The following is a 22,324-nucleotide window of genomic DNA, read 5'->3' on the forward strand; positions in this document are numbered from 1 at the left end:
GACATTTTTGAAGAGCTTTAGTTTTAGTTAGGCCACATTTATTGAATACTAATTCTCCCTATGTGTTTATAGCGCAGCCAACCTGAGAACTGGGATGCGCCTGAGGACTGGGATCAGTCTTGCATGAGGATCCTTTCTCATGAGGTTTGTACATTTGTATGATAGCTGAAAGGAAATTAAACAGTAATGATGCGTGCATTTGTTGTTTCATTCAAATGCTATCCCTATAAGACAAGGTAAATGGTCAATGGCTCATTTCTGTTTTTTATTTCCTAGGTTTGTGTACCACCCGTGGTCCTGCAGGAATACCCTGTCGTGCTAAACCCTATCCTGTTTAGCACTGACACGTTGGCTGCAATAGATCGCATTGTTCCTTCCAACCTTGACAGCCCTATGTATGCTACCATGGCGAATCACACAAAGGTAATTTGTGTGATTTTAATATGAACTGTTTGTGAGTGCATACATATTAATACCGCCTGTAATCCTGTATGACAAGCTTTACATTGTATAGTACAGATAGTTGCATTGATAACAAATGTGTTATATTTCATTAACTGTTATAATTTCTGTTCTCTTCCTTTATGATAGAAACGGAAGGTGGCACATGGAACCACAGCTGTTGAGGTTTGTAATTTCTCTGTGAAATATGTATTTGTTTTTTGGTTGAAACACAGGAACAACTATTTTCACCTTTAATACAAGAGATAGTCCAACATTCTCTGTGTACTAGGTATTGTTTTGCCAATGATTTAAAATTATTATCTAGGCATTTAAAACTCCAGCAACGATTGCGGAACCTTCAAAGCTGCTACCTCCTCGACCTGTTCTAGAAGCTGCTGTACCAGCCACTCTCGAGGGCAGAGTTTTTGTGCATTCAAGCAACGTAATTTACATACAAACATGTGATGATTACACACATTCACTGAATAGAGTGCAGTACTGTATTCTTTTGTATATTTTAAGTTGCCTTTAAGAAAGTGTAGTTTTGTGTTGCCATTTCTCAATTGTAATGTACATATAATTCTTACTATGTCATTACAGTTTTCTCAACTGGAGGGGGATGACAAGTCTCTGTGTGTTGATGAGTGGCCGTTTCTTCAAACAGAGGTTTGTGAGGTAAAGGAATGGGGGGAAAAAGAGAGCATCTTGTAATAATTTAATGTTTGGGTTTTGTTGTTAAATTTGTGTGTAGAGCCACAAAATACAGGCGTGCACAACACTTTGTTTGTTACTGTTTTAAATAAACTACATTAGCAGTAAGTTCTTTGAACTGCCCACTTTTCAATTTTCATAAAATTGTATCTGTCATGATAATTTTGCTCCCTTACCTCATTGTAGAAGCTGAAGGTGAACCAGCCAACTGCTCAGGTTGTCTCTAGACAGAGGCAACAAGAGGAGCCAGCAGCTTGGGGGCCAAAAGTTGTGAAGGCCCAGGCTGATAAACCAACAGCCAATGAGACCAGCTTCTTGGGATGTTCAACCAAGGTAATGAAAACAATATAAACAAATGATTTGCAAATAATCGATCAATCTGTTGCAGGATCAGTATCTAGAAACATTTACATTTTTACTTACTTTAATTACAATCTACATAGTTTAACTGTTTTTAACATGTTCTTGGTAATATCTACACACTTTGAATTGGAAATGTCAAGAAGGGTGGCTGATGAACTTGTTTTGCTCATTTTAACTATTTAAGCTGAACTGAAATAAAATTTTTCTTTGTCCTTAATTCTCTTCACCACAATACACCAAATGTCACCTTTTTTATGGCTTATAAGTTTGCATGTAGGGGGAAATATTCTTAATTCTTAATTTTTAATTCTTAATGCTTGTGATTGCAGATGACACACATTGAGGACCATGAGCAGGATGAACCAGCACCTGAGGTCACTGCGAACAGTCAGCAGGTATGCAATTACTAGTGGAAAATTTATAAACCATCAGGAAAAACCACAGCTTAAGAGACCCATTTTGTTTTGGTTTGTTTATTCTTTTAAAACATTGATATGGTGTAAGTGTGCAGTTCTGACTAATTTGCCTAAACTATGTACATTTTCAAATTACTTACTAGGAACCAACATGCTTTTAAAAACACTCATATTAATTGTCATTTCAGCAGAGCCCGCCTGAGGTCAATTGCCAGCTTGAAGATCCTCATGCAACACGTGGCAATCAGAAGGTACTTATTTTTAACATGTTATTCCCTGTTCCTTGTGTGCTTTCCTGCCGTTTATTAGATCTTGGAAATTAGTTAAAGTAATGTTAATATCATGTACAATTCCGTTTTACCATTATACACAGCCATGAACTACAGCTGATTGATTCCTAGCCTTTTTTATTGGTCTCAACTCCTTGCAAACGTCCTTCCTGTTTAAACTGGGTCTTTCTTCAAATGTAGCACCAATATTTTTAGCCTGCATACATTTACTATGTATCGTCAACTGCATGGATTTTATTTTTGCCTGGAGCCGAAGTGACAGCTCCCCCTACATTAATATTCAATTTGTTTATATTCTAAGGGCCCTTCTTATGAATTCCTTGTTCATTCAAATGTAAACTATTGGTTACATCCCTTTTTGATTGAACTACTGTTGTGTTTTTAGGCACCCTGTGATGTTGCACCTGCCAGAGCTGCTACATCAAGTCATGTGACTTATGAGAACCCTGGGTGTCTTAAAGGATCGTTTGATCAGAGCAGCCACATATTTGGGGACACTGACAGTGACTCGGATCTCTGTGTACTTTCTGTAACAGATAGAAATTCCCTTGCAGTAAACACGTCTTTTTCCCTTGAAACTGAGCAGCCTGTAGCAAACACTTCCAAATGTGACACAACTGTAAACATTGACAGTGATCTTCCAATTCACACAGATGGTGCATCAGATGTCTGTTTAATTTCTGTAACAGATAGCCCCAATATAATATTTAATGGATTGACATTAAGGGAAAAAAACAGGATCTGCAACAAACTGAATATCGTACCAAGTTTAGATCAAAATATTGTTGCACAAACCTTCGATATGGGACAGCCTGAACCATGCAAAACAACACCCATTGAAGGTGACGGTAATTGTTTCTTTCGTTCTCTTTCGTCTGTTATTAGTGGTTGCGAGTCACATCACAAGGCCTTTAGAAAGGCTGTAGTGAATCACATCTCAAATAATCCACTTCATTACATTACTGAATTTGCTTCTGTGGAGCAATATCTCAGGGACTCAAAAATGAAATATGTTGGATCTTGGGCAACGGTGTTGGAAATACAAGCTTCTGCAGATTTGCTCTGTGTTGATATTTGCACATACAGTCAACAGAAATGGATTACGTTTACGTCAAACATTGAGCCGATTTTAAGAAAAGCTATATATCTGAAACACTTCAATGAACGCCATTATGAACCAATTGCATGTGTCAAAGAAAAAACCTCTCTTACATGCTTTAGTTTAACTAGCTTCTGTGAAATGTCACACAAAATGTCCAATGCAGACCTTGTTTCACCACGCAAAAAATGTAGTGATAAAGTAAAAAATCTAAGAAAAAGGAAAAGATATGCTGAAGACACAGAATATAGGCAATTTAAAAAGCTAAAAGCACAACTAAGATATTATTGGGATGAACAGTATCAAGCAAAACAGAAAGCTAGCAGTATCGAAAAATATGCTAATAATGAAGCGTTCAGAGAACAAGTAAAAAAGAGCAGTATTGAAAAATATGCTAAAATGAAGCGTTCAAAGAACAAGTAATAAACAGCAGTATCGAAAAATATGTAAATAATCCTGCCCATTGTAACCAGGTGAAACAAAGAATTGTAATCAAATACAGAGAAGACCCTGTCATGGTCCGTGTCGTGTTGTGGTGTGTTTCCTTCCTGTGTTGATTACTGCTCCCTCCCCTAATGTGTCTCAGCTGTTCCTCGTTGCGTTTGCTACTTAAGCCCTTGTCTTTCCTTTGTTCCTCGTGCTGTCATTGTGGTTAGTTCGTCCTGCGTGTTCTCTGTTGTCACCTGTGTTCCCTTGCCCCTTGCCACTTGCCCCTTGCCTTAGCCTTTTGGCAGAAACCGTCTGCATCTGGGTCCTACCTGCCTGCCTGCACCGCTAACCGTAACAGAATGACAGCACCACCATTGGACCCAGCGGACGCTAAATTTTTCCGTGAATTGGAGGATTTGTTAGTTTCAATAATCAAAGCTATGGATGGCTGGGAGAACATTCACAGCAGGAAGGAGCAGGAGGCTCTGATGGGGCATACGTGCAGGGCTGCTGCGTCAAGGCCCGTATTGGGGGACGTCTTACCCGAGTGGGCAGTCGAGCTGCTCAACCCCACAACCTTTTGGCCGGAGAGCTACATGCCACTGCCACCGGCCTAAGCCTCCACGCTCCCGCTACCAGCCACTGCCCCGGTCCCCAGCTACCAGCCTCTGCCCCCGGTTCCCCGCTACCAACCTCTGCCCCTGGTCCCCAGCTACCAGCCTCTGTCCCTGGTCCTCAGCTACCAGCCTCCTCCTTTACGGACAATCAGAGTGGGGGTGGTGAGTTTGGGGTACTACCCGGTTCCTCCTGGCACTCCAGCTCCCGCACTGACTCCGGTCCCCGAGCCCTGTCCGGTTCCTGAGACCACTCCTCTCCTGCCTGAGGAGGTCCACCCCCTGCTCCTTCCAGAGGAGGTCCGGCCTCTGCTCCTGCCGGAGGGGGCCCGCCCTCCAGACCGTCCAGGGGAGGCACGCCCTCCGCTCCTGCCCGTGGGGTCCTGGCTTCCAGAGGGGGTCCGCCCTCTACTTGGCCTTCCTCCAGAGGGGACCCGCCCTCTACCTGGCCTTCCAGAGGGGGTCCGCCCTCTACCTGGCCTTCCAGAGGGGGTCTGCCCTCTACCTCGCCTTCCTCCAGAGGGGACCCGCCCTCTACCTTGCCTTCCTGAGGGGTCCCGCCTTCCAGAGGGGGTCCACCCTCTACCTCGCGTTCCAGAGGGGGTCTGCCCTCTACCTGGCCTTCCTCCAGAGGGGACCCGCCCTCTACCTGGCCTTCCTCCAGAGGGGACCCGCCCTCTACCTGGCCTTCCTCCTGAGGGGCCCCGCCCTCTACCTCGTCTTCGCCGGCCTCCTGAAGGGTTCCGCCTTCAGAGGGGTTTCTTTGCCGTTGCAGGCCTCCTGAGGGACTGAGCCCTCATCATCCTTGCCGCCGGCCTCCTGAAGGGTTCCCCCTTCACTCTGCCTCTGCTTGCCCCCCAGGCCGTCCGCCTGAGGCTTCCTGCCATGCCCTGGGGCAGTTTTCTGGCCGCCCGCCTGACACCCCTCCGCTCTGCCCCAGTCCATTTATTTTTTTTGATTCCCTCCTCCTGGCTCCCCTCCACCCACCCGTTTTGGGTTTGACTTTCTTCGTTGTTGTTTTTTTTTGCGCTTGTCGTGGGTCGCCTAGGAGTCTACCCTTAAGGGGGGGGGGGGTACTGTCATGGTCTGTGTCGTGTTTTGGTGTGTTTCCCTCCTGTGTTGATAACTGCTCCCTCCCCTAATGTGTCTCAGCTGTTCCTCGTTGCGTTTGCTACTTAAGCCCTTGTCTTTCCTTTGTTCCTCTTGCTGTCATTGTGGTTAGTTCGTCCTGCGTGTTCTCTGTTGTCACCTGTGTTCCCTTGCTCCTTGCCCTTTGCCCCTTGCCTTAGCCTTTTGGCAGAAATAAAGTGCTGTTCTCCCTAAACCGTCTGCATCTGGGTCCTACCTGCCTGCCTGCACCGCTAACTGTAACAGATCCGGCTTATAAGCCCTCTTTAATTGAAAGAAACTGTCAAAAGAGACTTAATCTAACCCTCTTAAAACACAATATTGACTTTGTAATTTAGCTTTTCCCAAGATGAGGTCAAACATGGACCAGAACATGTTTGTTGTACATGTCACAGATTATTGTTCCGAAAGCAAGTAAAATTATGTGACATAACTTCATATGAATCCAAGGCTTCAACTGTGTCAGCAATTGCAAAACAATGCATTACTACAACATATCTCCATCAATGTGATAATCCATGTTTATCGCCATGCACACTAAATCAGACAGTTGCTGGGAAATTGTGGATATGTTTCAATTGCAACACCAAGATACTCAGTGGTAAGGTTCCCCAGGAGGGTGCTGTGAACAATATGGAATTAGATCCAATTCCTGATGAACTACGCACACTGAACTCATTAGAACAACACCTGTGCACATTGAATATTCCCTTTATGCGACTTGTGGCATTGCCACAAGGTTCTCAGAATTCTGTCCATGGCCCGGTGACGTGCGTTCCATCAAACAACTATGTAGTCACTTCGGTTCTCCCAAGGCTAGAAAATCAAGATTTAATGATACGAATAAAACTGAAAAGAAAACTTAGTTATAAGGGCAATTATCAGTATCAATATGTGCACACTCAAAAAATCCAAAATGCAATAGAATGTTTAAAGGACATCAATAAATGGTATAAGAACATAGACTTTAACACTGAATGGGAAAATCCCTTGCAAAAAGATACATGTTCTGTTTTGAAAGAATGCAACCCAGTTAATGACACTACATCTGCACCTGAAAGCAGTAACACTATTGACATTACAACTCAATCAGACCAGGGGCCTGTACCACGAAGCTCGCTTAGAGGGTTAGCGAGGTATGTTGAGCTCAAAGCCTGGGTTAGTTGTACCACGAAAGTCGATCTCTTTTGGCGTTGCTGTATCACCATGGTGACTTATGCTGGCAACCAAACCTGGTCGGGAGCAGTTTTTCGGCTTAGTCTATCCGGAGATCGGCTACTTAAATCGGCGTGCGCAGCTTCCTAGCCCCTCCTCTGACAATGGCGTCACCGTTTGTGGGTGTTCCCGTGGACCTCGGCGCACTTCTCGTACAGGCGTCTCTCCGGTGACAGAGGGTTTTACGGGACAGAACCGATCCCTTGGCATTGTCTGACGATATTCAGATTTCAGACTCCTTTTGGACCTTATGTAGACAATGCTTACTGTTGCGCATTGTGTCTCCGTGACAGAGTGCTAGAGTGGAGGTAGCGCGTCAGTCTTCAATTTCTGCGCGGGGGGTTCGACTCCCAAGTGACGCGAATTCATGTGAAGCTTAAAAAGTCCCAATGCTCATGCATATGGAATGCCTATACACTAAAGCTTATGGAATTATATTTTTGTGCTTATTTCAAACTTGAACCCATATTTTCAAGGCCGTGCTGGCACCACATCTATGGGGGTGAAATGCATGATGATAGACCGGCGAATTTGAACCCCGGTCGCTGGTGTTCGGGTCTTATACTAATCCACTACGCTACAGCCGCTACCTCTCAGAGGTTGATAACATGCGATACATTTCTTACATTGGGTGTATTTAAAGTGAATTCCCTAAATGATAGAATAAGGCAGGATGGACGTTGCTTATGCATTTTTAAATCATCATCATTCTATTTGGATTAATGGCGAACAATTCTGCATTTAGCTGTTATTTTATAGACAATATGCAGAATCTTTTCCCTTATACACATATAGACTGCTTGATCTATCGTAAAGGTGAGAAAAATGACGCAAAAAACGCCCCTTTCAAGTGAACGCGCACTGAACCTAAAGCTGAAAACCTGGTTCAACTAATTGAATCTAAAGTGAGCTTCGTGGTACCATTTAACTCTGATTGCGAGTTGCGGCTCTGTCGAGCCAGGTTTTCCCAAGAAAGCCTGGGTATGTTCAGCGAGGTTCGTGGTATACCCCCCAGGTGACAGATGATGAAGAACATGACCACATATATGAAAGTCAAACACACGGGATACATTTGGACCCATGTTTACAACTAGGGAAGCAAACAATTAATCGATTATCCCGTAATTCCCCACCAGTCCACGTGAGGGCGCGCTTGACGCCAGACGTACTTGACGCACCCGCGGTAACACAAGCGAAGCAGGACAAGACAAACGAAAAGCGGGACACTGACACGATGAAGAGGGCAAACCGGAGTGCAGTATGGAGCCACTTTAAGTTGGTTAATGACGACAAAGACGCCAAATGCACAATATGTGAAAGTATTTTAAAGTACAACAACTCCACGACTTCGTTGAATTACCACCTAAATGTGTCACATTCAGCCGTGCTACAAGCAGCGAGTGGTTCTCAATCTCAGCCTATAATCACCACAGCGTTGGGACGAAGGGTATGTGACTCCACAAAAGCAGAGGGCATTACCCAGTGGATCTGTAACATGATTACTACAGACCTGCTGCCGATAAATGTTGTTGACGGACAGGGATTTCGAGAGGTAATAAAGTTCATCGAGCCAGGGCACAATATCCCCTCTAGAAGAACCATAACCACCCGCGTGGAAGCAAGCTACGCGAGGAAGAAGGCTGAGTTCAAAATAGGGATGTTTTTGTTTTGTTTTACGAAGACACACCTCTATCCTCAGGCAGCCTATATTTTAGGTTGACTAGAGCTACGACAGTTCAGTCCTTTTTTTTTTTACTAATGTTATTGTGATATTGTCCCATTTCCCAGTTTAAGGGGGATTAGAAATGCTCCCAATAGTCCACATGTGACACCTTATTTACTTTTCAGAATTTATTTTATTATGCTGCTAAGAGACAGTGCACTAATTTATTTTCATGTTAAATGTTCCAATGTAATATTTTGATTTTGGTTGATTTGGTTTGTTATGCTACCAAAATGAATAAATCTTTGATTAAGGAATATGATATGCATTTTTTCTTTTTTATAAGGAAGATAGCATTTTATGTTACGTATACTGTAGATAGAACCTATTCAGAAGGAAATTCAGCTTCTCAAAAGAATTGCCGCTTATCAAGTAATCGATCATCGATCGATAAGATGAAACAACTATCGATTAATGAATTACTCGATAATTTGCATCCCTATTTACAACCCAGTGTTTCCCCTACCATTGTTCAGGCCTGGCGGGCCGCCAGGCCAACGAGCGCCCCCGCCAGGCCAACAACCGTCCAAAAAAAAAAAAAAACTGCGCTGTCGCAGTTTGCGACACCGCAGCCCCATCATAACGGACAATCTGACAGCATTAAGTTATATCATCATTAGCATGGCACCACCAAAAATTGTATTGTAAATAAAATTAGTTTATTGTTAATAACGTGTTTATTGAATCATTATCAACTTGTGATGGCTAAGCAAATGTTTTATATGGAAATAACCAACAAATACTCTAGCATCCCGTGAAAAATGTATAACAAATCACACTATCAGCTCTTAGCACCAGGCCTAAAAAAAATTCTCGGGGAAACACTGCAACCAATTGATATTGCACAAGAAATATTTGATAAGCATTTCGAAAGTGTTTCATCAATAGCTCCAGCTGAAGGAAACAGTCCTGTTAGGCTGCTGACAGATGTTGGCAATGAAGCAAAATGTCTTCAAACTCTTATCCCTAAAGGGACAGGTACATTCCATGATACACGGCCCCACAGGCTCACTCTCAGTAGATACATCAACACACGAATCCTAAATGCTGATGGGAGGTTTAGCAGCAATTTGGACTACATTTTCTATTCCCAATATTTATCTGAGGTCAATCAGGTTGTTTCCAATGTGTCCATAGCATTGAGAAAAGGTTATGCTGCTATCCATTTGGATTTACGAAGTGGTAAAGTCGCAAATCTCCCAGCTTTCTTGCGGCATTTCACTGAGGCACGCCCCCTTTTGGTCGTAGTATCTCGTCGCTTTCAAAGTAGAGCGAGCAGAGCTGTACAACTCGCAAAGAAGATGGCTGCGCCCATAGTTAATGGGGGATGAGATGTATTTTCTTTCTATTTGTACCACGTTGGTGGTTTTAATGTCGTTTTTAAAACCTCTTGCACACTTGATTTCATTGCTGCTTTAATCCGGTCACCAATATATGCATTGCACGGTCTTGCTTTGCGTGCAATTCAATGTAAAGTTTTGTTTTGAAGCTGGTTTGCTAAAGAGGCTATGTTGCTAATGATGACTAGCCTGCTACTACTCCCCCTCGTGGCTCGACAGAAACACAAATGGCAAACTGGAAGGCTGGAGCAAGGGAAATAGGTCACGTTCTCGCTGAAGCTGGTCGTTCGTACCAGCGTACCATCCAAATGGATAGCAGCATTACCATGCAGGGGAAACATTGGCTATAACTTCCGCCATGCTTTCAAACAAAAACTGTGTACAAAATGTCTTAAAATGTGATCTTGGTTACAAGTTCCTTAAACCAATCAGAGGGACTCCAGTTTTTTGGCAAGGTGTACAGAAATATCTATTTTCTATCGTTCGTCAGCTTGGTGTCCCTACTTGGTTCTGTTCATTTTCATGTGCTGATTTACGCTGGATGGAACTCATAGATGTTTTCATGAAAATACAAACCATACAGGGAAATGTCAACGACATGGATTGGTCACAGAGGTGCAATTTACTCAAAACTAATCCGGTTACTGCAGCAAGAATGTTCCAACACAGATTTCACACTTTCCTAAATGAAGTCATCAAGTCACCAGCTAACCCCATTGGTAAAGTTATCGAGACATTTTTTAGAGTTGAATTCCAACAACGCGGCTCACCCCAGGGTATCGTTTGAAAAATTTCGATACCGATACCGAAACCGATACCTTTAATTCGATACGATACCTTCACGGTACTTTTTCCGATACTTTATATTATGAAAACCTTATAGGATTATTGGCCAACAATGATTATACATTGAGCACCATAATTCGTTAATAACTCTAGCACTTTGAGATTAAAAGGATACAATGACAATGAGGTCAATGGGCAAACTGGCAGTTTTATTGTGAGGGAATTTTTTATATATTTCAAATAATCATATATACAACATAACATATTTTTTAATATTTGCCATCTACGTGGTTACTAATGTTAAAGTTGCAGTAACTTGTATCGATCCATTCTCAGTTAGAATTCTTATGGAGGAAGATAATCATATCTGCCTTTTCTGGGAGGAGACAGGCCCTTTCCAGACTAATTTTGTCCCCAGCTGTTGAGAAAGTGTGCTCAGCTGGATTGAGGACACAAGTACCTAGCACTAAGATCAAACAAAATCGCAAAGTCTCCTTTCTCTCCAACCACCAGATTACTGTATTTGTTGAGGTCAACACATCAGATAGGCTTCTATACAGCTCCAACTCCTTTCTTGTCCTCTCTGCATCAGTCCGCGTGTTGGCACCATCTACATTACCGCTGGCGCTGATGGTTAGGGCCCTCTCTTCCCCCACAAAGAGTTCACCGAGTGTAGTCAGGGGGGTCGACCTCTTTTGTGGTGGAATCTGAAAAAAAAGCAGATGAATGCAACATGGCTCAGAATGACACTCAAGACAGGGGACAGTGGCATGGCATTGATATTATCATATACATAATTTTTCCTTAGCTCTTACCTAATCCACGCCATCATCTTCATTCCCTTCCAGTGATGCTTCTTCTTCCTCCTCCGCCTGGCCATCATCAGATAGATATCTGTCGGCTTAATATAAACCCCTCTGAACGCGCCTGTCTCTGCAACCGCAAGCAAGCCTCTTCCTCAAGCCTTGCCCACATGGCAACATCCTGGACTTTAGCCTTAAACCGCGGACCCATAGCGGTGGCCTCTTCCAGGAACGCCCGGATCTTCGGCTCCTGTTAGAGCAAATTATAAGACATACAAGTCAGTATGTCACAAGTGCTGGCTTGGACAGATGGACCTTAGTACGAAATGAAATAGGAGATAGTCAAAGGCAAATGCAAAGCCAACTAACGGTAGTGTTTTATTTACATTATACTACAATCACACGCCATGTTGGTGACTTTGAAAAAAAAAAAAAATCTTTGCTCAACTAACGATCTAGTCAATTACGTTAGCTACCGTAATATTAGCTGGCTCACAGCTAACCTGCTATTAGCTAGCTAACTTCTAGCAGGAAACGTACCTGTTATGTCATCGTTGCTATCCCAGCAGATGGAGTGTTGAAGACGGTGCAGTTGTCCAGTCTTAAATTGATGACATGGATGATCAAATGTTCCATCATTTTGAGGTGTGCCCGGACTTGCATTTTATAATCATCAAGCAACGGTTGCATTTTACAGTATTGCTGTCAATTTTGACGAAATATAACCAAGTTTTTGAACGCATAGCACTAAATTCAGTCAATTTGTCCCGCTTTCAAATCAAATCGAAGGCAGTCACGAGCCTCACGTGACGTCACCCAATAGCTTCATGCTGATTTGTCAGTCAAGTCGCCTGTACACAACAACAACGGTAGTGATTGGCTGGCTGCGATAGATAATAAAATAAAAGCTTTCACGTCGTCTACCGTAAAGTATCGAAATTTGGCACCTTTTTCTCCAAAACAATTCGATACTCGGTAGGACCGACATAATTCGGTCGGTGCCAAATGGCACCGTTGTTCGATACCCAAGCGACAGTTCCGAGTATATCCATATCTTTGGACGATCGAAGTGCATCCGCTATCATCGTGTTGCTATGCTGTCTATATTGGATTTTCTTTAACAAATGATTTGTTCCTGAATTGATAGATAGTATTTCTCTATTGATGAGGAATTGATAGTCCGATCATAGACAATCGAACCAGAGAATCTGTCATCACATAGCTGAAAACGATAGCATTATCCTTGATGGATGTGTATGACATGAGTGAGCACGGATTACAGGGGACGTAAGACACGCACGCACACATATTAGAGAATGTAGGACAGATGGGTACAGCAGACGGGAGATGAATACAGCAGAAACATGCGGACATGTTGTTGCAACACTACCTCGAATTTACACACATTAAAAAAAAATTAAAACAAAGGTTAACAGTGTGCTGAGGTGAAACATAACTGATGCAAATATTTACACGGTAGAACAAGAGAGTAACCCCATACACATTGTCTGTTCTGGGTGGAAAATGCACCAAAAATAGGAAAGAACAAAGACGAAGAAGTCATAGAATTTATTGATAAATACATCAGTTGTGAACTCCCCCCTGGAACCGACGCATTACATTAAGTTGTTTCTAGCATTCAAAAACACAGCTCCAAACACTCAAAGACTTGTAGGAAAAAAGGCACAACATGCAGATTTAACTTTCCACGTCCTCCAAGCAACCACACCTTTCTTTGTAAAAGTAAAACAGACGAAAACCAGGAGGTAACAGACGTTGATCCGATAGACATCTATTTTGGCATGCTTTAAGTTAATTTTTTTATTTTTTATCGCAATTAACGCATGTGCAGAATGATCCGCCCCGTGCATGATGCATCCCACCCGCTCTGTACTACTGTCACTTCAACGTTGTGGCTTTCCCATGATCAGAGTAGCTGACTAACCACGGACCTATAACTGCTGCAAGTCAAGAAACTCATTTTAAGAATGCAAGGCAGAAAAGACCCTGGTACTGCTTTTAACCAGATGCTGTTCTTCTCTACATGCACATGCTCAGCATAATCGTCTGCATTGTTCACTGAAGTAAAACCCTTTGAGTAAACTGTTCAACAAAGTAACTTGTCCCACCACAGCCCGTGTTCTAATAAAGACAATCTACTTATGAGGATTTTTTTTATTTCCTGAAAGCACAAAAAAAAAGAAGTCATTTATATATGTTTTTAGAGCAGGGAACAGTAGCCTATCCCAGTTTGCACCTCACCCACCTATAACTTATGTTCCAAAATTTGGATCTCCAAAGCATCCTTTTGCATCTTTTGAATTGTTACAATTGCATGGAGGTTGGTGAGGGCATCTGGTTCAAGTAGGGCGATGATGCCATCAGTAACTGGAAGAAGATGATTAGACAGCGCAATTATTACTTGAGCCAGAATATTGCCCCATCTTATTTGCAACGCGCTGGGTTGCGTGTACATATTTAATTATTTTGAATAACCAACCTCTTATACTGTAAAGGCACTTCTATCCTGGGGGGTGGGGGGGATCAGAGGAGCTCCCCCCAGGGATGCCCTCAGCCCCAGGACGCATACTCTGTTGGCTGAGGGCCATCTCCTCAGCCTCTGTGAGGGCTGCAGGTGGTGGACCCCCTCCAGTCTGCCGGGCCTCTGCATTTTTTCGATTTGCTAACATGGAGGAAAATGTTACCCTAATATTCAGTAAGTGCTATTTTGAAGACATATACAGGTGCTGGTCAAATTATTAGAATATCATGAAAAAGTTGATTTATTTCAGTAATTATATTCAGAACGTGAAACTTACATATTATATCAATTCATTACACACAGAGTGATATATTTGAAATGTTTATTTCTTTTAATTTGGATGATTAGTACTGACAATTACTGAAAATCCCAAATTCAGTATCTCAGAAAATTAGAATATTAGTTACGACTATTACCAAAAATGATTTTTTAGAAATGTGGGCCAACTGAAAAGTATTAACATGGAAAGTTTCAGCATGTATGGCAATCAATACTTAGTTGCAGCTCCTTTTGCCTGAATTGCTGCAGCAATACGGCGTGGCATGGAGTCGACCAGTCTGTTGCACTCCTCAGGTGTTATGAGAGCCCAGAGGCCTGTTTCAGGTAGCTGGTTTAACATACTCTGAGTTTAATCCTGCGCTCTGAGTTGGTTGATTCAGAGTTCAGGGTTGAAAAGCAACTCTGGGTTTTCGGTTTCAGAACAGGCGATCAGCGTTGGCTTAATCAACTCGGAGTGTGTTCACGCTGGGTTGGGGGCGTGCCTGTTGACTATAAAGAGCCATCATCAATGGATCTCTGATAACATGATCAAACATGGACCAAAAGCGGAGATCCACTTACTTTTCCCCACGGAATTGGAAATTCTAATGAACGCGTATGCCGAGCAGTTACCCCTTTAAACAAAAAAAAACAATACCGCCGCGGCAGCGAGAGCGCGAGAGATTGCTTGGCAGGAAATAGCTGAACAAGTCAATGCCTGTGTAAAATAAATTAGTTAAATAAAATAAGAGGATAGTTTAATATCTTCCACTCATTCAATATGTAGGCTAAATTGTGTGTGTGTGTGTGTGTGTGTGTGTGTGTGTGTGTGTGTGTGTGTGTGTGTGTGTGTGTGTGTGTGTGTGTGTGTGTGTGTGTGTGTGTGTGTGTGTGTGTGTGTGTCAATTTACGCAACCCCAAGTTGCCCCAAGAGGATTTGGCAGCAAATGAAGATGAAGTACAAAAATATAGTTAAAAAATGTAAACTAATGTTTAATTGAAATCAAATCAATTGTGCTGTTTTGCCTGCTTTTCAACATGTGATGGGCCTATATTTAAGCAGTAAATGTAAGAGTATGCGTCCTGTGGCTGAGGGCATCCCTGGGGGGAGCTCCTCTGACCCCCCCACCCTCCAGGATAGAAATGCCTTTATAAGAGGTTGGTTATTCAAAATAATTAAATATGTACACGCAACACAGCACGTTACAAATTAGATGGGGATTCTGGCTCAAGTAATAATTTCACTGTCTAATCATCTTCTTCCAGTTACTGATGGCGTCATCGCCCTAGGCTACTTGAACCAGATGCCCACACCAACCTTCATGCAATTGTAACAATTCAAAAGATGCAAAAGGATGCTTTGGAGATCCAAATTTTGCAACATAAGTTAAAGGTGGGTGAGGTGGAAACTGGGATACTGTTCCCTGCTCTAAAAACATACCCAATATGAATGACTTTGTGCTTTCAGGAAATAAAGAAATCCTCATAAAAAGTAGATTGTCTTTATTAGAACACGGGCTGTGGTGGGACAAGTTATTTTGTTGAACAGTTTACTCAAAGGGTTTTACTTCAGTGAACATTGCAGACGATTATGCTGAGCATGTGCGTGTAGAGAAGAACAGCATCTGGTTAAAAGCAGTACCAGGGACTTTTCTGCCTTGCATTCTTAAAATGAATTTCTTGACTTGCAGCAGTTATAGGTCCGTGGTTAGTCAGCTACTCTGATCATGGGAAAGCCACAACGTTAAAGTGACTGTAGTAGCCTACAGAGCGGGTGGGATGCACGGGGCAGATCATTCTACTCATGCGTTAATTGCGTCAAAAAACTTAAACTTAAACTTCAAGCATGCCCCCGGTGCGTTTGACAGTTAACATGGGGGCTGAGAAGGTGGTCTAAATAAATGATGGATTGCGCTTAAAAACGATAGCGCTCGTGAAGAAAATTATCAGGAAAATGAAGTATATCCAACCGGGGTCTTAATAATCGTTCCTCACGGAGATTCCTTCTGAGGATCGAAGCCTCTACTACGTACACAGGCTCTCGTAGAAAAGGACATGCCATTTCTAACACTTCCTTCTGTCGGAGAGCTGCCCTCTGCCTTAGATAACAAACTCAGAGTAGGTCTAACCACCTCCCGAGCAGGTTAGGTCCACGGCGTATGTTGCCGCAGCAACTAACTCTCGGTTGCGCTGAACCTGCTACCTGAAACGGAAAATCCAGAGTTTCCACTAACTCAGAGCGAACAAACTCGGGGTTGCCTCAAAACCAGCTACCTGAAACAGGCCTCAGGTTGCTTTAATAGTGGCCTTCAGCTCTTCAGCATTGTTGGGTCTGGCATCTCGCATCTTCCGCTTCACAATACCCCATAGGTTTTCTATGGGGTTAAGGTCAGGTGAGTTTGCAGGCCAATCAAGAAGAGGGATACCATGGTCCTTAAACCAGGTACTGGTAGATTTGGCACTGTGTGCAGGTGCCAAGTCATGTTGGAAAATGAAATCGTCACCTCCATAAAGTTGGTCCGCGGCAGGCAGCATAAAGTGTTCTAAAACTTCCTGGTAGACTGCTGCATTGACCCTGGACCTCAGGAAACACAGTGGACCAACAGCAGCAGATGACATGGCACCCCAGACCATTACTGACTGTGGAAATTTTACACTGGACTTCAGGCAACATGGATTCTGTGCCTCTCCTGTCTTCCTCCAGACTCTGGGACCTTGATTTCCAAAGGAGATACAAAATTTACTTTCATCTGAAAACATAACTTTGGACCACTCAGCAGCAGTCCAGTCCTTTTTGTCTTGAGCCCAGGCGAGACGCTTTTGACGTTGTCTCTTATTCAAGAGTGGCTTTACACGAGGAATGCGACAGCTGAAGCCCATATCTTGCATACGTCGGTGTGTGGTGCTTCTTGAAGCACTGACTCCAGCTACAGTCCACTCTTTGTGGATCTCCCCCACATTTTTGAATCGGTTTTGTTTGACAATCCTCTCCAGGGCGCGTTTATCCCTCTTGCTTGTACACTCTTTTCTACCACATCTTTTTCTTCCCTTCGCCTCTCTATTAATGTGCTTGGACACAGAGCTCTGGGAACATCCAACCTCTTTGGCAATGACCTTTTGTGTCTTGCCCTCCTTCTTTAAAGTATCAATGGTCATCTTTTGGACAGTTGTCAAGTCAGCAGTCTTCCCCATGATTGTGTGTCATACAGAATCAAAACGAGTGACCATTTAAAGGCTTTTCCAGGTGTTTTGAGTTAGTTAGCTAATTAGAGTGTGGCACCAGGTGTCTTCAATATCTGACCTTTTCACCATATTCTAATTTTCTGAGATGTTGAATTTAGGGTTTTCATTGGTTGTCAGCTATAATCATCTTCTTTTTGGCAAAAAACACTTATAATGTATCAGTCTGTTTGGAATGAATGTATACATTCTACAGGTTTGACTTTCTAAATGGAATTAATGAAATAAATCAACTTTTTCATGATATTCTAATAATATGACCAGCACCTGTATATATATATATATATATAATGCATTTTGCCTAGGTGTAGCCTTCTAATATATCTAAATCCTATTAAATATTGGCAGTGTTGGGGTGGCTGTGAAATGTACTACTTAAATATAGTATACAAATATATAATACATGTTGAACATAGCTGTTAAATTAGGTAGAGCAGGCAAAATAGCACAATTGATTGGATTTCAATTAAACATTAGTTTACCTGTTTAAACTATATTTTTGTACTTCATTTGCTGCCAAGTCCTCGTGGGGCAACTCGGGGTTGCGTAAATTGACACACACACACACACACACACACACACACACACACACACACACACACACACACACACACACACACACACACACACACACACACACACACACACACACACACACACTTTACACATTGAATAAGTGGAAGATATTAAACTTTCCTCTTATTTTATTTTATTTTACTAATTTATTTGACTCACGCATTGACTTGTTCAGCTATTTCCTGCCAAGCTCTCTCTCGCGCTCTCGCTGCCGCGGCGGTATTGCTTTTTTTTGTTAAAATGGGTAACTGCTCGGCATACACGTTCATTAGAATTTCCAATTCCGTGGGGGAAAAGTAAGTGGATCTACGCTTTTGGTCCATGTTTGATCATGTTATCAGAGATCCATTGATGATGGCTCTTCATAGTCAACAGGCACGCCCTCAACCCAGAATGAACATACTCAGAGTTGATTAACCCAACGCTGATCACCTGAGCCCTGTTTCAGGTAGCTGGTTTTGAGGCAACCCCGAGTTTGTTCGCTCTGAGTTAGTGGAAACTCTGGGTTTTCCGTTTCAGGTAGCAGGTTCAGCGCAACCGAGAGTTAGTTGCTGCGGCAACATACGCCGTGGGTCTAACCTGCTCGGGAGGTGGTTAGACCTACTCTGAGTTTGTTGTCTATAAGGCTGAAGGCAGCTCTCCGACAGAAGGAAGTGTTAGAAATGGCATGTCCTTTTCTACGAGAGCCTGTGGACGTAGAGGCTGCGATCCTCAGAAGGAATCTCCGTGAGGAACGATTATTAAGACCCCGGTTGGATATACTTTATTTTCCGGATAATTTTCTTCACAAGCGCTATCGTTTTTCAGCGCAATCCATCATTTATTTAGACCACCTTCTCAGCCCCCATGTTAACTGTCAAACGCACCGGGGGCATATTTTAAGTTTATTTATTTATTTTTTTTATCGCAATTAACGCATGTGCAGAATGATCCGCCCCGTGCATCCCACCCGCTCTGTACTACAGTCACTTCAACGTTGTGGCTTTCCCATGATCAGAGTAGCTGACTAACCACGGACCTATAACTGCTGCAAGTCAAGAAACTAATTTTAAGAAGAAAAAGACCCTGGTAGGCTACTGCTTTTAACCAGATGCTGTTCCTCTCTACATGCACATGCTCAGCATAATCGTCTGCATTGTTCACTGAAGTAAAACCCTTTGAGTAAACTGTTCAACAAAATAACTTGTCCCACCACAGCCCGTGTTCTAATAAAGACAATCTACTTATTATGAGGATTTTTTTATTTCCTGAAAGCACAAAAAAAAAAAGTCATTTATATTGGGTATGTTTTTAGAGCAGGGAACAGTAGCCTATCCCAGTTTGCACCTCACCCACCTATAACTTATGTTCCAAAATTTGGATCTCCAAAGCATCCTTTTGCATCTTTTGAATTGTTACAATTGCATGGAGGTTGAGGGCATCTGGTTCAAGTAGGGCGATGACGCCATCAGTAACTGGAAGAAGATGATTAGACAGTGCAATTATTACTTGAGCCAGAATATTGCCCCATCTAATTTGCAACGCGCTGGGTTGCGTGTACATATTTAATTATTTTGAATAACCAACCTCTTATACTGTAAAGGCACTTCTATCCTGGGGGGTGGGGGGGATCAGAGGAGCTCCCCCCAGGGATGCTCTCAGCCACAGGACGCATACTCTGTTGGCTGAGGGCCATCTCCTCAGCCTCTGTGAGGGCTGCAGGTGGTGGACCCCCTCCAGTCTGCCGGGCCTCTGCATTTTTTCGATTTGCTAACATGGAGGAAAATGTTACCCTAATATTCAGTAAGCGCTATTTTGAAGACACATATATATTTATAATGCATTTTGCCTAGGTGTAGCCTTCTAATATATCTAAATCCTATTAAATTTTGGCATTGTTGGGGTGGCTGGGAAATGTACTACTTACATTTACTGCTTAAATATAGTATACAAATATATAATACATGTTGAACATAGCTGTTAAATTAGGTAGAGCAGGCAAAACAGCACAATTGATTTGATTTCAATTAAACATTAGTTTACCTGTTTAAACTATATTTTTGTACTTCATTTGCTGTTAAGTCCTCGTGGGGCAACTCGGGGTTGCGTAAATTGACTCACACACACACACACACACACACACACACACACACACACACACACACACACACACACACACACACACACACACACACACACACACACACACACACACACACACACACACACACACACAATTTACATATTGAATAAGTGGAAGATATTAAACTTTCGTCTTATTTTATTTTATTTTACTAATTTATTTGACTCACGCATTGACTTGTTCAGCTATTTCCTGCCAAGCTCTCTCTCGCGCTCTCGCTGCCGCGGCGGTATTGCTTTTTTTTGTTAAAATGGGTAACTGCTCGGCATACACGTTCATTAGAATTTCCAATTCCGTGGGGGAAAAGTAAGTGGATCGGATCTACGCTTTTGGTCCATGTTTGATCATGTTATCAGAGATCCATTGATGATGGCTCTTCATAGTCAACAGGCACGCCCTCAACCCAGAGTGAACATACTCAGAGTTGATTAACCCAACGCTGATCACCTGTTCTGAAACCGAAAACCCAGAGTTGCTTTTCAACCCTGAACTCTGAGTCAACCAACTCAGAGCGCAGGATTAAACTCAGAGTATGTTAAACCAGCTACCTGAAACAGGCCTCTGTTCTGAAACCGAAAACCAAGAGTTGCTTTTCAACCCTGAACTCTGAGTCAACCAACTCAGAGCGCAGGATTAAACTCAGAGTATGTTAAACCAGCTACCTGAAACAGGCCTCTGGTTTTGAGGCAACCCCGAGTTTGTTCGCTCTGAGTTAGTGGAAACTCTGGGTTTTCCGTTTCAGGTAGCAGGTTCAGCGCAACCGAGAGTTAGTTGCTGCGGCAACATACGCCGTGGGTCTAACCTGCTCGGGAGGTGGTTAGACCTACTCTGAGTTTGTTGTCTATAAGGCTGAAGGCAGCTCTCCGACAGAAGGAAGTGTTAGAAATGGCATGTCCTTTTCTACGAGAGCCTGTGGACGTAGAGGCTGCGATCCTCAGAAGGAATCTCTGTGAGGAACGATTATTAAGACCCCGGTTGGATATAATTTATTTTCCTGATAATTTTCTTCCCGAGCGCTATCGTTTTTCAGCGCAATCTATCATTTATTTAGACCACCTTCTCAGCCCCCATGTTAACTGTCAAACGCACCGGGGGCATGCTTTAAGTTTAAGTTTTGTTTTTTTATCGCAATTAACGCATGTGCAGAATGATCCGCCCCGCTCATCCCACCCGCTCTGTACTAGAGTCACTTCAACGTTGTGGCTTTCCCATGATCAGAGTAGCTGACTAACCACGGACCTATAACTGCTGCAAGTCAAGAAACTCATTTTAAGAATGCAAGGCAGAAAAGACCCTGGTACTGCTTTTAACCAGGTGCTGTTCTTCTCTACATGCACATGCTCAGCATAATCGTCTGCATTGTTCACTGAAATAAAACCCTTTGAGTAAACTGTTCAACAAAATAACTTGTCCCACCACAGCCCGTGTTCTAATAAAGACAATCTACTTATTATGAGGATTCCTTTATTTCCTGAAGGCACATTTCCAGTTTGCACCTCCCCCACCTTTAACTTATGTTCCAAAATTTGGATCTCCAAAGCATCCTTTTGCATCTTTTGAATTGTTACAATTGCATGGAAGTTGGTGAGGGCATCTGGTTCAAGTAGGGCGATGACGCCATCAGTAACTGGAAGAAGATGATTAGACAGTGCAATTATTACTTGAGCCAGAATATTGCCCCATCTAATTTAATTTCTAACTAATTATTTTGAATAACCAACCTCTTATAAAGGCACTTCTATCCTGGGGGGTGGGGGGATCAGAGGAGCTCCCCCCAGTGATGCCCTCATCCACAGGACCCATACCCTGTTGGCTGAGGGCCATCTCCTCAGCCTCTGTGAGGGCTGCAGAGGTGGACCCCCTCCAGTCTGCCGGGCCTCTGCTTTTTTTCGATATGCTAACATGGAGGAAAATGTTACCCTAATATTCAGAAAGCGCTATTTTGAAGACACACATATATATATATCGATACATACATACATACATACATACATACATACATATATATATATATAGATATAATGCATTTTGCCTAGGTGTAGCCTTCTAATATATCTAAATCCTATTAAATATTGGCTGCGTTGGGGTGGCTGGGAAATGTACTACTTACATTTACTGCTTAAATATAGGCCCATCACATGTTGAATATAGCTGTTAAATTAGGTAGAGCAGGCAAAACAGCACAATTGATTTGATTTCAATTGAACATTAGTTTACCTGTTTAA

The 22,324-nt window shown here is 42.7% G+C and overlaps 1 protein-coding gene across 7 annotated transcripts in view; it reads left to right on the forward strand.

The window, feature by feature from the left end:
* LOC115545225 (uncharacterized) overlaps nucleotides 1-22,324 on the forward strand; it is a 34,952-nt gene that overhangs the window by 1,510 nt on the left and 11,118 nt on the right. The window contains exons 7-15 of one of the 7 annotated variants that reach the window (XM_030358176.1): nucleotides 73-144; nucleotides 277-423; nucleotides 592-627; nucleotides 770-886; nucleotides 1,045-1,119; nucleotides 1,342-1,488; nucleotides 1,848-1,913; nucleotides 2,123-2,185; nucleotides 2,610-3,844. In XM_030358176.1, coding sequence (XP_030214036.1) covers nucleotides 73-144; nucleotides 277-423; nucleotides 592-627; nucleotides 770-886; nucleotides 1,045-1,119; nucleotides 1,342-1,488; nucleotides 1,848-1,913; nucleotides 2,123-2,185; nucleotides 2,610-3,746 — 1,860 coding nt within the window. In that variant the 3' untranslated portion in view covers nucleotides 3,747-3,844. Of the gene's footprint in view, nucleotides 1-72; nucleotides 145-276; nucleotides 424-591; nucleotides 628-769; nucleotides 887-1,044; nucleotides 1,120-1,341; nucleotides 1,489-1,847; nucleotides 1,914-2,122; nucleotides 2,186-2,609; nucleotides 3,845-22,324 lie in introns of those variants that run through there. The other 6 variants (XM_030358184.1, XM_030358193.1, XM_030358219.1 and 3 more) reach the window with 6 other exon arrangements.

This window comes from Gadus morhua, chromosome 1 (assembly GCF_902167405.1).
Source record: "Gadus morhua chromosome 1, gadMor3.0, whole genome shotgun sequence".
In the NCBI taxonomy this organism is placed as follows: domain Eukaryota; kingdom Metazoa; phylum Chordata; class Actinopteri; order Gadiformes; family Gadidae; genus Gadus; species Gadus morhua.